The sequence below is a fragment of a genome, unplaced genomic scaffold (genome assembly GCF_019419815.1).
Source record: "Pyrus x bretschneideri cultivar Hongxiangsu unplaced genomic scaffold, Pyrus_bretschneideri_v1 Contig63, whole genome shotgun sequence".
Classification (NCBI taxonomy): Eukaryota; Viridiplantae; Streptophyta; class Magnoliopsida; order Rosales; family Rosaceae; genus Pyrus; species Pyrus x bretschneideri.
The window spans coordinates 213,170-230,608 of NW_025999802.1; the positions used below are offsets into that span (position 1 = coordinate 213,170).

General features: G+C 36.8%; 3 protein-coding genes, 1 non-coding gene and 1 pseudogene across 6 annotated transcripts; 2 read left to right on the plus strand and 3 right to left on the minus strand.

The window, feature by feature from the left end:
- Nucleotides 1-4,753: 4,753 nt before the first annotated feature.
- LOC125471995 lies at nucleotides 4,754-10,241 on the minus strand (annotated as a pseudogene).
- A 505-nt stretch (nucleotides 10,242-10,746) lies between these two features.
- LOC125471996 (protein-S-isoprenylcysteine O-methyltransferase A-like) lies at nucleotides 10,747-12,695 on the minus strand. 3 transcript variants are annotated; one of them, XM_048573015.1, is made up of 2 exons: nucleotides 12,342-12,611; nucleotides 10,747-11,799 (listed from the first exon to the last, which is right to left on the minus strand). In XM_048573015.1, the coding sequence occupies exon 2, from the start codon at nucleotides 11,694-11,696 to the stop codon at nucleotides 11,103-11,105; it is 594 nt and encodes a 197-aa protein (XP_048428972.1). In that variant the 5' UTR covers nucleotides 11,697-11,799; nucleotides 12,342-12,611; the 3' UTR covers nucleotides 10,747-11,102. The 3 variants fall into 3 exon arrangements, with proteins under 3 accessions (XP_048428972.1, XP_048428971.1, XP_048428973.1); XM_048573014.1 differs by having other exon boundaries at nucleotides 10,747-11,801; nucleotides 12,347-12,610; XM_048573016.1 differs by having other exon boundaries at nucleotides 11,703-11,925; nucleotides 12,342-12,695.
- Nucleotides 12,696-13,608: 913 nt separating this feature from the next.
- On the minus strand, nucleotides 13,609-14,905 carry LOC103943225 (probable prefoldin subunit 5). The gene is made up of 2 exons (XM_009353467.2): nucleotides 14,505-14,905; nucleotides 13,609-13,925 (listed from the first exon to the last, which is right to left on the minus strand). The coding sequence occupies exons 1-2, from the start codon at nucleotides 14,883-14,885 to the stop codon at nucleotides 13,833-13,835; spliced, it is 474 nt and encodes a 157-aa protein (XP_009351742.2). The 5' UTR covers nucleotides 14,886-14,905; the 3' UTR covers nucleotides 13,609-13,832.
- A 127-nt stretch (nucleotides 14,906-15,032) lies between these two features.
- Nucleotides 15,033-15,104, plus strand: TRNAT-UGU. Its single transcript has one exon. It is a non-coding gene; the product is annotated as a tRNA-Thr (tRNA).
- Nucleotides 15,105-15,235: 131 nt separating this feature from the next.
- LOC125471997 (chaperone protein dnaJ C76, chloroplastic-like) lies at nucleotides 15,236-17,306 on the plus strand. Its single transcript, XM_048573017.1, is given in 4 exon segments — nucleotides 15,236-15,827; nucleotides 15,926-16,182; nucleotides 16,348-16,881; nucleotides 16,883-17,306. Coding segments are annotated over 4 exon segments (1,566 nt in total). The 5' UTR covers nucleotides 15,236-15,392; the 3' UTR covers nucleotides 17,223-17,306.
- The last annotated feature ends 133 nt before the right edge of the window (nucleotides 17,307-17,439 follow it).

Consider the following 17,439-nt stretch of genomic DNA (forward strand, 5'->3'; position numbering starts at 1 on the left):
ATAATATGTCAGTCGTTAAAACTTAAAAAGGGAAAATAGGAAAGAAGGAAAAAAAAGTGAAAAATTAGAAAGAAAAAAGCATGGAATGGTTGGGCTATTGGAATTGAATAGCTTGACCTTAAAATAATGGATTGAATACGCAATTTTGAGGAGAGGTTAAAAATAGAAGGTGGGTCCTCCGCCTCCTCCTCCGATGCACAAAAAAGAAAGTAGTTTTGGGTTGGGTTGGGGCCCTTGGGGTTGGGTTTTTTTCAAGATCTAAATAGTCCTTTCAAACCAAATAAATTCTGACACTTTTAGATTTGGATGTGGACAGGGATTGGAGGGCAAAGGGGCAACGAGGGCTGATGTTAACATGGGAGTGAGAGCATGTGATTAGGGCACGTCAACACACAGAAGGAGACAGTCTCACAACTTGTTCGTTCCAACTCGAAAAGAAGAAAGAGCCGGCACTCGTCGGCAGGCGGGAAAACATTACCAATAAATTAGATTAAAGATTAGATTAGATAGATCCTCATGTCATGACTGCGTAAGGTGTAATGCACTTGTACTGTCCTCCCCCCTTCATCTTGGATCAGGATCTCTCATGAGGATCCTCATGATCAAATAGTGTGGATCATTGAATGAAAATCTAACGGAACAGGGGGTTCCTTTAAAGTTATAATAATTATAGCCGTTAGATTTTTCATCCAACGGCCCACACTCCTTGATCATGAGAATCCTCATCCTTAGATCAGGAGAGGATCCTGATCCCTTCATCTCCACCACCTCATTCTTTTTTTAACAATATTTTATAGTAATAGCACGAGAATTGAGAGTCTCATTTTAAAAAAAATCTCTTTATCATTTCTCTAGATTAGATAGATCCTCATGACTGCGTAAGAGCATCCCCAATTGAGCCTTTATTTGCCTTGGGAAAACCACATTTGTAGCTTTAATGAAAAATTTCATCTCCAATGGGCTGAAAAATAGAACTACATCCACCACATGAGTTAGCAACTTCAATCATTGAGTAACAAAAAGTTAGATTACATCTAGTTCCAAAAAGTAGGGGAACCCACACCAAAGTGAGGGCCCAATCTTGGGTTTTTTTTGGTTTTTTAGTTTAGAAATGGGTGAGCCTCATTTTTAACTCTAAGGCGTGATTTTAAAGGTTTATTTTCAATTGTTTGTTCAATTAAGAAAACATATACAAACAACAACCATTTTTTGTGCAATTAATTAGAAAAAATGTTGTGCTTTGTGTTTAATTTTCTAAATTGAAAAATTCTTAGGAAATGACGAAATTTAACATTGGTAGTTTAGAGATCTAAACCGAAAATATAACAAATAACATAACTACATTGTGATAAGATTATCAAATCCAATGGTTGTTATGAAATGAAAATCTTGTTTGATTTCGGAGAATGTATCAATCAAATAAATAAACCAATGGATGAGATTGAAATAACATAATCAAATCCAATGGTTGTTATGAATAAAATCTTATACTGTCTGATTTCAGATAAACAAACCAACGGATGAGATTGAGATAATAAAGCCTACAACAATGCATAAGTGATAAAATCTAATTTTGTCAGAATTTGAATTTTTAAAGGTTAAAAAGTTCATAAAAGAAAATTTCATATATAACACGTCAAAAAATAAAGTTAAGAAAAGTTAAGACAAAAATAAATTTACCATGAATCAAATTACTATATAAATAAAATATATAGCCCCATATAAAGTAAAAAAGATATATAGCCCCATATAAAGTCTGAAAGATATATAGCCCATTATTGGGAGAAATTCTATTAATTTCTTTCCTTTATTTTAAACATTTTACAACTAATTAAAATTGTAAAAATTGCAATAAAAAAGTAAAAATTATAAATAAAATAGTTATCAAATGAGAGTATGAAACGCAAAGTACTGGTGTAGAAACTTCAAAGTTAAAGATATAAAACGACACCGTTGGTAGCCACTATACAATTGTTTTTCAAGGCAAACCCAACTACAACCTTAATACTTACAAATTAACCAGAATTATATATCTTTATGCCTTTTGATGATGAGAACATAATGTAGTTGGACAGTTGAAATTAATGCAAAAAATAGAATTTTGGTACATATATGTTAATTAATTAACATATTCGTTTTTTGTTAAACGTAAAAGTTTGGGGTAATTAAAGACAAAAGGTTAATTGTGCCAAAAGAAAAGAGTGAGATGGATTGATGGATGGATGTTTTGAAAAATTGGTGGCTGAAGCTTGAAGTAGTACTATCGATGATTCGATCATCTAATGAAACACGAACACGTTGCCATGTGAAGAACCATAAATTTGGATCAACTACAAATAATATATAAGTTAATAAAGAGAATAATGAACCGTCCAAGAGGAAATTAAGATTTGATCAAATAAATGAGCGTTTGAATTTTTCTTCTTGTTTGTTTGTAGAGTACGTGTCCTCTTTTAATATCGATCGGTCTGCTGCCAGCCTTCTCACGAGTTACAACAACACTGCTTCCTACGTAATTAATCAGATTATCTTGTCCATATTACGTGTGAGTGAGTTTTGTGGTCAAACTTTTGACCTAATTAATAAACTAATCATATGTACACCTCATAATTCATTCGTATGATATGACAGCCAACCGAACCAGGTAGCCAACCAAAAGAAAATACCCGGATGCATGGAAAAGCCGAAACCAACCGACGTACCAACCAAATGCGAATAATCAGACTAAGCAAGCACGTTTAAGTTTTAATTATGGGCCCAATACCCCAGCAGCGTATCATTAATTAATTTCATTTTGGGAATAGGGAAGGTCGAGTCGAGTGGTAGAAAGAAATGAATGACCTGTAGGTTACGTATTAGGTCATCCGATGGGTCGAAGTTAATTATGACAAATGTTTTATGCGTACACACACATATATATATGCATGCATTCATCATTTCATTGGACACGTATTTACATACTCATTGTTGGTCTAAAAAATCCATGTATGCATGCATGCACGTTGTACACACACACACATGTTGTGAAATTGCATTGCAGCTGTTCTCCATAACTCCATCTAAATTAAGGAATTGGCCAAACCTTGTTGCCTCTTTGTTAATTGTACTATAAATATTTACTAGGAGATGGATGGATCGAGGTGTACAATAGGAGAGACTGGGTGCAGCAAAAGGTAATTGAAAAGGTAGTTTCAACTTTCCACTATATGCAGGCATATACGGATCGATCATGTTCCACTCCATCTCAATAGACAGAAAACCAACTCCTACAGAAAAGGAAAGAGAAAGGAATCAATGACTCAATGCTCATACAAAAAAGCAAATAGGTTATGGGTAACTTATTACATAAATTATAACTCTAATGAATATCGATCATCTTCTTAATTAAGTTGCAGCCGTGTGAGTGTAATATCATGTATTTTATCATTATAAATTGATTTATTAACACCCGAACTGTATTTATACCGTTGTTGAAATTTGAAACAATCATACCTGACATATTCCAATTTCCGTCGTTTGAGACAAAAGCATTCATACACCATTTAGCTGCAGCAGAGAGAGACGTATATGAATAAAGAACGGTACAAGCAAACTACCAATTTGCCTGGCCTGCCATTGCCAATTTGCCATGTGTTGCTTAATTACATATACTTTATTATTTATAGTTATCTACGCAGTTTGCCCCGCCTGCCATGCCATATACGTTGTTGTGTTTGCTAAAGGTGGACTGGTGTCGAGTGGATATCTCTTCTCCTAATTAGTCACTAGTCATCTGACAGCCATAAAAAAAGAAAAAAAAAAAAAAAAAAAGTCTATCGTGCACTTATTTTTCATTTCTTATTTCATTCGAAAATAATGTATTTTAAAGTAACAACAACAACAATTCTTACAAAATTGAATAAAGAAAGATGAATATTGCAGAGAGTGATTAAGTCAAGTATTCACGTGGTTTTGATTGGGGTAGATAATATATGGATCTAGTTCTCATCAGTTGGACAAAGCCAGCTAGAAAATTGTAGGATTGATATTAAACAATGCATGTGTTTGTAGTTCTCAATTAGCATAAGCAGATATAAAGTGAATGGATGGATGGATGGATCGGCCAATGGAGAAAAATAAATAAATAAAGATGGAAAGGTAGGGGTAGGGGTGGGGTGTGACCTATCAGTCTGACATATCATATGCCCTTCAATAATTAAAGACGCTAACTTAAGCTCGACTCGACTTATAACAATAAATAATAGAGTTGCTAGAAAGCTTTCCGTGTGAATTATCAACTATGAAAAGAGACGTGCTACAAAGTTTTCCAGCCTCCATAAACATCAGCTAGCTCGACAGATCCCAAGCCAGAAGAACAAAACACGCACCTACCCTGCTTTCCAAGACAAGTTGCACACGTTCAATTTACATATAGTCTAAACTACTCTAATTTACATATAGAAAAATCCCAACTTGGGTGCAAGTCGAGGTCAACTAGCTTAACAAACGTCTACAGGTTACGCACGTAATTATTAGTAAATGTTTTAGAGCTAGGTCCCCCGTTGAATTGGCAAGAGGTAGGACCGTTACAACACACGCTATTTTGGTTTGGTGGGCTCATAAGAGGGGGAGGGGAGGGGAAGGGAAGGCAGAACATCACAAGCTGAGTGCGGACAGGCACAGGCACAGGCAACAAAAGTATGGAAATTTCATAATTTAACTATAACAACAGAGCTATGTAGAATCTACATCAAAACCCTAAAAACAAAATAAATACTCCAAAACAACCTATAACCATTTATATATATATATATATATGTATGTATGTATGTATAAAAGACAGCTCAATCTTCCGCCCCGGTAAATATATCTTCAGAAGATAGAGAACTAACTACAAGGAAAGAAAAACTAGTTATGTTCATGTCATTTAGCAACAAGAAGAATAAGATGAACATTTATAAGTTAATAGAACAACGTCTCTGCTCTCAACATCTCCATCAATACAACAGGTGCCGGTCTTCAAAAGAACGTACGCTTCTCCATTCAATTCACCATCATGTGATCAAATCCTCCCCCAGCCTGCAGTGCAGGAATCCGGCTCACTCCAACGTTCTGCAGCAGTTGTTGCAGCCACCTCCTAGTAGTTGGATCTTCCTGTATGCATGCATAATACAAGAAACAAAATGAAATCAACAAAAGCAGACATAGCAAAATTAACAAACAGCCTAGCTAGTTTGAAACCATAAATTCAGGGGCTAGTAGGCGGCGGAATTAAGCTAGTTTGAAACCATAAATTCAGAGGCTAGCAGGCGGCGAAATTAAGGACACTAAACACCACAAACGGGACACTATTACCAATAAAGCTCATGCTAGGGATTATGAATCCCAGGATTATTGTCCCTATCCAAAAAACTATTTTATGAGGAAGCAACACGAATAAACAGCAGAGATACTTACACAAAGGAAATTGTTAAAGCTAGCATCTCGTAACACATCTGGAAGGCAACTTCTTAAAGCATCACAAGCCCTGCACAATAAAAGACCAAACAACAAATTTAGGGTACTAATGAAAATATGAACCCAATCCAATGAAAGAGAAAAAGCCAAAGCTGTGGAAAAGAATCAAATAATTATATCGAAGATAGCATAACCAAACCTTGGATTATCTGACAATCGAAGATAGCATCGGATGATGTGTTTCAAAAGGCGTGAGGAGGGCTGATCAGCCAGTGCTGCAACCATGGTCCCCAAAACTCGACCTACGGCAAAAAACCGCTCTGCTGTAGTACAAATATAGTCCAAGCCCATATCATCCAACAAAATCTTTTGAACTATAAATGTGGCAACCTGCCATAACAAGATCCTTCGTCAGATAACTAAGAACTTTTACACCATCCCCGTGCATCAGAAAGAGGGGCCTTCTAAAAGTAAAATGACATACTTTAGGAATATAGTTCTTCTACAAAAAATTAGGTGTCAGATAGAAAGCATTCTAAAGAGAAACTTTAATGAAATAATCAGGACACTCAACTGTTTTTGAGAGTTCACTGCCCAATTCCATAGTGCGAAGGCACAGTGGAATTATTTCTGTTGATAGAAGGAAACTAATAACTTCTGTATCATCAACCTGGAAAAAGAACAATATAAAAACAATATGATCATAAGAGGCTGGTGAATAAAAATTAGAGCAAATATCAATTTCCTGTATCTAAGCATGCCTCTGTGCAAGAGGAGGGGTGGAGAATGTGGGTGCAACAATAGTATGACAGGGACTCAGATATTCCCTTGCCTGAATTAAAGATTCATTAGAACTCAAGGTTATAGCACAAACAAAGGAAATGGTCAAGAGAAGTTATCCCATAAAAAGTACCTTCACCAGGGCACCAATGACTCCTAAACTAGTAAGCCTTAAGTACTCAAATGGTCTTGCCTTGCTTGTTGTATTGAGAAAGGATACAGATATAAAGGTATATGAGCTGCAACAGAGAAAAGTTGAACGGGAAGAATAATTTAGAGGTGAATAAGTTATTGCAATTATTAGCATCCGCAGAAATATTCCTATTCTTAAGCAGTACACACAAGGAGAGTTACATGAAAAAGAGCATGATAAAACACAACAACTTAATCATGAAATGCATACTTAAGCACCCAAAGACAAGGGGAAAGACATTATTTCCCAAAAGAAATCGAAAACAAAGACAAAGAAATGCAAGTGAATGGACTTGACACCTCCCTAAATATTTGGGGGCTAAGTCAGCGATTAAGTACCTAATAGCTAATACCATGTCAAGAAACCTTATAACAAGTAAGCATAACATAATCAGAGGGTAAACTCTTACAACAAAACTACAAGAGAAAACAAGGGAGTTAATGTTCAACCTGAAATCAATGCATCAAGATGATTGCCACTACAAATTCAACTTTTAAACAAATATATGTGTCCAGTACCATATTATATCTAGGTTAGAATTATCTTAATCAGTGTTATGCTGTCTTACACTGCATATCCATATCCATGTTTCATGAGAATAAATTAAACTTTTTAATATGTTGATGTTTTCTACGTAGACATGAGCTTTTTGAAAGAAAAAATAAACTTCAAGAACATAAGAATTAAGAACTTCCATTTTTAGCTTGCGAAAACATTATAATGGAGATGTCATAGAGAAAATAACAGTTAATGTTTCATGGCATACATTAATAAATAATTGGACAATGCAGAATTGATTGTCTTGATACGGTTGAATACATTTGAGCCTTAAAGGAAATATAGCTTTATTTAAACAAAACCAAACCAGAAATATAAGCTATATAGCATCATACTACAAGTCTACAACAGGTAGGATAACTTTACACACTATAAAAGATAAAAGGACAAATTACCATTAAGGAACAACATTCTTGTATCTGGGTGTGAAGCTACACACTGCAAGAAAATACAAAACGTAACACAATATTAATAGAATTAAAGTGAGAAATGAAGACTCGAAGATCAGTTACTGAGAAACACAGAATTGATCTTTGAATCTAAGCAATATCCATGGTAAAGAAATGAAAACTAGTAGCATAATCATCAAATCCAGATTTCAAAAGATAACAACGACTACTGTCTGATTTTGATTGACATAAATATGGGCTTTTCATTTTTTTTATTGTAGAAATGGGCCTTGTACATAATTCATTTACTCAAGCTTAAAATTCAGTCCCTATGTTAGTTTAAAAGAAACCATAAAAGGGGAGTCAGAAGGTGCTTCTCATATGGATGAATTACAAAATCATAAGCATATATAAAAAGAACTAACATACGTATATAACAGAAATTTGATACTTGAAACATGGAAATCATGTGACCTGGAGAAGAGCAAGAGCATTGCAAACTCGATTGGATTGTGCCGGAGTCAGATTTGGTGGTGATAGGACAGGGTATATTGAAACTATCTCCTGCAAATAAAAAAGAAACCAACATCAGGGAATAGCCCCAATATGTATCCATCAAAAATGGAATGTCAAAAAACCTTAACATATGAAAATCTCACTCTAAATTTAGAGAAATGTAAACATTAAACAGTTCAACAGTCAACAGTTGTGATCAGAATAGGTAAAGAAAAGCAACAAAGAGAGTCAGCAACGAGTGAAAACTACTACGAACTTCGTTCAACCAAGTTGAAAAATGAGATGGACAATAAATATATGACAAGCATACATCAGATGTAAAACATGTGGGACTTATCCCAAGCTACCAACTTAAACAACAATACAACATACCTGTAAAAGTGCAGCAATAGTACCAAAAGAATTCCACAATAAAGGAGCCAAATCTTGAAATAATTCTCTCTTCTAAAAGTATAAACAGAAAGAAACAAAAATACCTGGATGAGTGCAGCAATAGTACCAAAAGAATTCCACACGAAAGGAGCCAAATCTTGAAATAATTCCTTGTTCTAAAAAATGAAACCAAGGGCACACAGAGTTTATAGGGCAGCATATCAGTGTTGTAATATAAACTGCATAACCACCTAAGGAAAAGTCACAGGCACAAATATTCAACTATAAAATCTGCTGTAAAAACCTACGCAAGCTTCCCTGTGATCATAAACATATAACATGTAAAGCATATAGCAATGCATCAATCAAGATGCTCCAAGTCGTTTATGGGTCGTATTTAATAAAGAAAATGGTAAAATCTTGAATGCCCACTTATAATGATGCAACTGTCAAGTTTCCGAATCCAGTCTCTCACTACAGGAAACAAATTAACTTTTCTTCCTCTTGTTAGTTACTAAAATGAGAAGAAAACAACGAAATTACATAAATAATAGTCAGTTACATCCAAAATTACAAGCCTCAGATGCAATGCTTCATTCTTAATATAGGAAGTGACCAATCAAAATTTGCAAAAGTTACCTTTGAAAGTTCAAGAAGTGCGTTTTCTCGAAGATCAGGATTACTAAGGTCAAGCACCAAGTGCTCTGCTGATGCCATTTTACGATCTTTGTTTGCTTGAGCTCCAGCAACACTTGGTGCTGAAACGCTTGGACCTCCGAATGGAACATTTAATGAAAGCGACTGGGGCCGGTTTGCCATTAATTGCAACACCCTAACTTCTTACTACTCAGGTATGAAACAGATTTTACTATCAAGCAGGGGTAGCCAGACTGCACCTTGACGTACTTAATTCAACTGATTAATCAAACAAGAGAGAGTAAGTATGGAAGTAAAGGGCCATAAACAGAAGCCATTAGCAAGAGGGAGAGTACGAGAATTTTACATGGTTACCAAATATTTAAATAACTTTACTTATAAAGTGCCCATTACCAAAACAACCACTGTGTATAAATTGCTATTTTAAGTGTATGGACTGTCAGAAATGAAAGTTCCAAAACTGCAATGTTTGGCAGTCCGAAAAACAAGACCTAGTGTGAATTGAGTAACTGATGCAATATCTTTTCTCTTTAGTTAAATCTTTTATATACAAAGAAGAATTTCCTTCTTGATATTTCGACCTTAAGAAGACAAAGAACGGAACATTACTGCAAACGAACAGAAAGAAAAACGTATGCGTATTCCTACAAAATTTATGAAATTTCTCTCACAGGCAGACAGAAACACACAGGGAGAAAAAGGTTGCAGAATTATTTATTCAGATAGATGTTTAAGAAATTGAATATCAAGTTATCAACCAAACCCGATTCAAGGTAGACTGGAATTGTATAACATCATCCTGGGTTTGTAAATCACCCCCTAATCGCTCAGGAACAGAAAAAAGAAAAAGGGGGGGGGGGGCGGAAGAGCATGCATCAGGAACACACACTAAATTGCTGCCACAATTGCATGAAATGAAGAGAAATTTACGCCACCCGATTCACATATACAGCAGAATCACCAAGTTTATAAAAGCAATTAAGCATCACTGATTTAAACTAAACATGAACAGATTCTTACGCTTAAAATAATGATACCACAAAACAGATGAAACCCATCTCATCAACCTTTTCAGACAACTTAATACGTAGATTCATTGTCGATATCAAAGCATGAATTTAATAATTAAAGATAAAATTAAAAGATGAAGGGAGGAGGAGGAGATGATTTGGTGGTCGGTGCCTCACCTAAAGAAGAAGCCTTTGGCGGACAATGGAGACGTTGCTGAATGCTGATCTCTGCTCTCTTCTGTCGCTTTTATTTTTAATTTCTCATTTGGGCTTGGACTTCAACTTGGGCCATGTGCGATGAGAGTGCTCAAGTGATAACTTACCTAAAGGTGCCTGAGTTGGCCCACGTGATTTATTGTGGCTTTTTTTTTTTTTTTTTAATTAAGGGGTATTGGGGTGCCCTTAACGAGGACTTGCAAGTTACGGACGGCGGTCATATAATGTCTCACGTCAATAATATAAAAATGTGTTAAAAATTTAACGGATGTCGCCATTTAGTGTTACAATTTAATAGTATTTTCTTTATTTGTAAGTAAGAGGTATTATGTTGGAATCTCGTCAAATGCAAATTTAAACCACATTATTATCAGCTTATTGTAGAACTTAGCCTAGCGGCCCAGCCCCTCATCTTATGTAGATAATATCGTTAGTTCTAAATAAAAAAAAATAAAAAAAAAGACACTAACATATGTTCTTATATTATTAATACTGGACGTCATTGCGTCGGTGAACTCAATTATAAAAAAAATACTAACAGATGTTCTTATATGTAATCCCCACTCTTATTAATCTCCAAAGCCTGATTAGCTTAAAAACTGATGTTCAAACCAATGCTATACAAAAGCAACTAGATATATAAACCTAACTTGAACACATCCATCAAGCATGATCTGTGAAAAGTACACAAATAGCTAGAGTCAGTAATTTTCCGTTTCCTCTGAATTTAAGCCTTCTAAATTGGTTGATACATTCTGTAAACAAATCGCACAACAGGAATCGGGGATGGATGCATTCTATCAATCTCAACAACGGTTTCACTGAATATGATCCGCTCCAAACCTCCAAGCAACAACTAAGCTGTAGTAGGCGATGAAGTAATTCGGTCTCCCTTGCAACCCATTACCAGTTCAACAACACAACACTATTCTTGATCAAGTAACCCTGCCCACAAAATCTCATGGAATTCGATCTTCACTTTACAAAAGGCACGCCCGAAGGAATCCGTTGGCCATATTCCTCGTACTGCGGCCCAAAAAACTGCCTCAAGAAATACTCTTCATACGGAATTCTTTGTGCAAAGAAGCGCCACACTACAAGTGCAAATGCAATTGTTGATACAGGATTACAGAGCATTATTTGAGTACCCAACGACCATATGAAGAAACCACAGTAACCAGGATGACGAACAACTCTATAAACTCCATTCGTAATCAATCTGTGATGCTCTGAGGAATGAGTCCTTATAAGATGTGTAAAGGACTTACCAGCTGTAATTATTGCCATCTTCCGTATGATTTCGCCTATTATGACCATTGCAAGGCCTAAGTTGCTGACCCACCAGTGTTCCTTGAGACCAGGGAACAAAATAATTTCAACACAGTATTCCACCAAGGAAAAAACCATCGCAAGAAGATAGTTTTTGCTGATCAGAAGTGACTTAAGAGTAACGTTTGATTTCCCGTGAATGGCAACGGCTAAAATGTATTCAGAACCGTGAAAAAATATTACTGCCAGGAACATCTGAGACAACTGTCTGCAGGCCGTGTAACTGAAGAGTTGTGCCATGTTTGCTACAATAGTGTGAATCGACTTTTGGATCTGGTTTACTGTAATTAGACCTAAGAGGAATAACTGCCCCAATGAAGTTGCAGCAATCTTTGTCCAAGAGCTGTAACGAAGAAATAAATAGAATCTATGGTTACTTCAGACATGGCACAGAAAAACCATTATATGCAGTTGAAGCCAAAAATAGTCTCTCGACATCACGCCAAATATGCTTCAACAAGCACATATCCTGCACAAAACAAGATTAAGAAGGTCGAGAATAGTTCACATTTCAAGGAAATCACCAGGATTCTGATATGCTAAACATCTTAATGAATATCAACTATGAAACCATACGCGCAGATTTTGAACAAAACAATCAAATCTGACAACACAATTACATGAAATTAAAACACAAAATCAATCAAATTTCAATAATCCAATTTTCTGATTTCTAATTTCAATTTCATGACAAACAAATCACGACTCGCAACTTCGCAAAAAGCATCGAACCTGAGATCTAATTTAACACATGAAATTTGACAAAACAGAAACGCATACAATCTTAAAAACAAAAGGAGGGTTATTTGGAATACATTAACCTTCTGATTATTTCCAATTCAATTACCACAAAAAAGAACGAAAACTGTGATATAGAAAGATTACCTGATGATGATGATTGATACTGAGAGGTACTAATCCGTATGCGCTTGCAGGGGTGTTCTCTTTGCGGTTGTGGGTGAGCGAGCTTACCAAATCCAGTTCAAGATCAAGGAAGAAGCTTCGTTCATATTCATATAGGGTTTTTCTTTTCGTCAAGGCCTGGTGCAGTCTGTCCTCACTCAAATTACGTCCTGGTCCACCTAGTTTGAGCCAAATTTCATTCAAGTCCTTGTAGTTTCTCTTTCGTTGAAAGGCCCTAGTACAATTGGTGCTAATTTTTCCGGTATAGTTGGTTATAATCAAGAAGGGATCTATCATTAGAAAAACTGGCATTCTAAAAAAGTGATTGCTCACGAATTCTTTATACATTTTGCTATCAACATACTCATTTTTATTTCTTACATATCATTTTCAATATTTGACATTCAGAACAAAGATATTGAAAAAAATAAATGAACAAGAATTAACAAGAGGGTTTGGAAAGTAAAAAGAGTGTGAATAGCACCATCTTCTTTATATTTTCACTAGGGATTAGAGTATAATGATTTTTTGAAGTGCAAATAACTTCATTCACAAGAATACTTCTTTTAGACAATCGACAATATTTTGAACTTCTTTTGGGTGGTTTAGCTTAATTATCAATTCCAACCTCCAGATTTTATAGTTTTCAAAATGTAGGAGGGGCATTGGAAAAAGAGCATAGTTTAAGAATCGTTTAATAATCATTTCATTTTCAGTTTTTAGCTTTTTGCTTCAACTTTCATTTTTTTGAAAACGGAAAACTTGTTTAGTAACTTACTTTCATTTTTAGTTTTCAAAAACAGAAAAAACTCAAGAAAGTGATTTTCAGTTTTTATTTTTATGAAAACTAAACGTAATTGTCAAATAAGATTTTAGTTTTAAGGAAAAGAAAAAGAGCGAAAACTAAAAAACGAAATTATTATCGACTAGTTATAGCTAGAGCTTACGAATAGCCCATTTGGGCCTCTCGTTTCTTCTCATTAAATGATTGATGCATAGCAAATCGAGTACATGATGTCCCCTCCCTCTCAAGAAGTACCAAAATTTTACTTGACTTTTGTAGGCATAAATCATAATACTAGTGAACTCAGCAGTCAGCATCATGATTCGTTGAGGCTGCGAATCAGCGTATTCTTTCACACATCACAGGGAGTGCAGGTGTGAAACCTGATGCTTTTAACAAGCTGAATGTTTAAATTATAAGGTTTCCTCCAAACAAAAAGAAGACAAACAATGGCACTTTTCACCCTTGAAGTTAACCCCAACAGCTGAAATATGATAAAATTTGAAACAATCAACTATCAAGTAGTTCCGTCCTGCTACACAACAGCATCGTGTTTCTCAGATTCACAAAGGATCACTTGATTAAATGCCGGATGGGAAATCCATCCTGGAAATCTAAAAGGGCAAGAAAACAAACACTCGTTCACACTCAAAATCCACTACATTTCAACATCATAACAAACACATTATCTACCCCTGCGACGTCGTAGCAGCCAACTGCTTCACTTTGGCTTGCAAAACTGACCCGGCTTCATCTGCAATGCTTTTCTTTTTAGAAGCAACCTGCACATAGCATTGAATTCATGATTTCTTTCTAAATGGGTGCTAAGAGCAATACAAAACGCAGAACAAGGATCATCACCAGCAAACTAACAATCAAAGTTGAAGAAGTTTGCAACCAAAGGACTTTTATACTTTAGGGAAACGATTCCCGCACAAGCGTTTTCTCTTTCTATACAAACCCTAAATGTTTTTCTATCAATCATCATTGACTTATTCAGGCTAGAAACAAACAGGAGGTGTGCAGAATGCACAAATCACTTCTCCTTTGATACTCCGCCTTATTCGATTCATTCCTCAACCAACAAAAGTAACATCTTTCCTCCTACAAGAGCTATTCAACTAAACTACAAGTGAAACGAAGCATCCACAATCAAATCACACAAACAAAATTTGAAAGCTAAACTGTTCCTACCAATTAAGCTCCTAATTCAATTTAGTACATGAGTCCACAATGCGTAACAGAATAAGTCCCAAACCCTAGCACTATCAAAATCAATGGAAACTACTCAATTGTGAAATATAACTTTTTGCAAGATTACATGTTAATAATAATAATAACAAATGAAAAGTTGAACATACCTCGACAAGTTGGTCAAAATTAGATTTGAGCAAGCTGATCTTACGTTCGCAGTAATCTTTGGCCTGAGGCATGGTTTTCTCGATGAAGTAGCCGGTGCCAACGTCGACCAGGACTTGGTGGGCGTCGTGGAGGGTGCCGGGGACATAAAGCGACGCCGTAAGAGGGACGAGCATCTTCTTTCCCTGAGGGCGGAGGGAGAGGTCGTGGAGGGCGGAGGTGGCGATCTCGAGGCGGGCGGTGGCAGTGCGGATGTTGTTGAGTGAGTCCTGGAGAAGATTGACTTCCAAATCGGTTTGTTCTTTGACGGCCTTCAACTGCTCAGGGCTCAGCTTCTCCATCTCCGCTCTCACGTTCACGCTCACCGCCTTCTCCTTCTCCATCTCTCTCTCGATTGATTCTCTAAACACTCTCTCTACACTCCAGAGACTTCCGTGTTTGTTCGCTCCCAACTCTGCGGCTCTGCAATTTTATATTGTTTACTTTATTTGCCTATAATTCAGTAAGTTGGACAACGTTATTGTCGAGTAGCCCCTATAGCTCAGTGGTAGAGCGTCAGTCTTGTAAACTGAAGGTCTGTAGTTCGATCCTGCATGGGGGCAACTTGCTTTTTTCTCTTTTTTTTACAGCTGGCCTTTTTTCTAGTCTACAAGACAATGCTCAACAAAATATCTCACATCCTTGTCATGGCTTGGCTTTGGTTGCTTCTCTACCCAAATATCTTGGACTTGGAGGCTCCTCAATCATCGTCGTCACTCCCTCGTATACTATGCAAGTAATACAAGTATACTACATCTACAAGTCTCCTCCTCCTCTCCTCTTCTTATCTGTCGTCTCTCAGACGTGTGCTTATTAGCAACGTAGAAACAATTAACACCGGAACAGAAGAAATGCCGGCAGCAGCATCTCTGACTCTTCCTCTTCTTCCTCTCTATCCTGCTGCTACCGCTACAAACGCTATAACCAGAAGTACCTCCCCAATCAGATCCAGATCAGCTACTACTTCGTCAAATGTCATAACAATTACCAGATGCAGGGCCGCCAGGGGAAGGCCGAGGAGCGTGGTTGTTTGTTGTTCTGCTTCTAATAATACAAGTAAAGAAAATGCTAGCAGTTCAACTTGTAATATCACAGATTTTGATCTGTACGATCTCATGGGGATCGACAGCAGTTGCGACCGCTCACAGATAAAAACAGCCTATCGCAATCTGCAGAAGCGCTGCCATCCGGACATCGCAGGTCCAGCAGGACATGACATGGCCATCATCCTCAACGAAGCATATGCTCTTCTCTCTGATCCTAATTTACGTTCTGCTTATGACAAGGTACTTATTTAATTTACTCACCATTGTATAATTAATCAACTGAACGACTCCCTTGTTTAATTATGATATAACAAAATTGACCAATGAACTGCCTGCAGGAGCAATCGAAAATCGCACAGCTTCGAGGATACACAGGGAAGCCAATATACTCGGCATGGTTTGGTTCAGAGAGCGAAGAAAGGGCGGTTTTCGTGGATGAAGTGAAGTGCGTTGGATGCTTAAAATGCGCATTATGCGCTGAGAAAACATTTGCGATAGAATCAGTTTATGGAAGAGCCAGGGTTGTAGGACAGTGGGCTGACCCTGAATCCAAAATCCAAGAGGCCATCCAGGCTTGTCCTGTCGATTGCATCTCGTAAGTGTTTTCTCATTTCATTAATTTGCCCCTTGCATTTACATATAAGTATAAATTAATCCGGACGCTGTTATGCTAACCGTGAATGAATCTCTGACTAACTGTTCAATTAGTACCTACATAGTATAGGATTAATCACTTGAACTAATTTAACATATATCATAGGATTGTGGAGAGGGAAAACCTAGCAGCTCTAGAGTTTCTAATGTCAAAGCAGCCACGAGGCAGTGTAAGAATAGGAATGGGGAATGCAGCAGGCGAGCGCGTGGCCAACATCTTTGTTGATGTCAAAAAGTTTCAGAACACATTCCAGGATGCAAAAGATAAAGCTTCTAAGTCGTCAACAGACCTACAAAGTGAAGCAAGACTATCAGCTATTCAAGCCATCAGATCAATCTCCAACTGGTTGTATTGGAAAACACCCTATTCCTCCTATTCAAATGCAGCAGGTGATAAATCCACTACTCCTCTCCTATTAATGGCTGGTAAATCCAAGGATCAGCCAAATATTGGCAAGCTCCGAGATGCAGCTGCTGCTAGGAAACAGGCAAGAAATCATCAGACCACAAGGCCCCTCCAGAGTAGTTCGTCAAGTAACGAGGAGGACTACTATTGGATGCCATTAACCAATGCTCTTCCTGCAGCAGCAGCAGCATCAGCCTCATCAACCCAAAACAACAACTCCAACTCATCAACAACAGGTTTCAGCCTCATCATTAGACGAATGGAAGCCAACAAATAATAATGCTGTCGGTGATAATGGTTATAGATCACAAGTAGCACAAAGGAGTCCCAACCCCATTAGATGGTTGGCTCCGATGGTGCCAGCAACATTGATGGCTGCAGTTGTAGGTTTACAAGGTGGAGACAGGGCGGCTGTCAGTAATGGAGGAGGGATAAAGGAGCATATAGGTGGCTCTTTTGCGCTGGAGATAGTTAACAGTTCTTGGTTACAGATCCTATTGGTTGCCATTACTTGGTACATCATTGGCACAATCATTGTAGGAATTGCAGATGCCTTTCAGAGCAAGAAAAGTTAGGAGGATTCATAAATCAAACTTACAGTAGTTAATCATAAAAAAAAGTGACAATTACATTGTTATATATATAATTAATTTAATTAATACGTAGGATTGTTATAAATTCTGTATGGGATTTCTTTGTCTAATGTAGTTTTGTTTCTCCCTTTTTCTTTGATCTGCAAAGTAGAATCACATAAAAGGAAGAAGTTGTACGTAGAATCCCGTTTCTGGAATC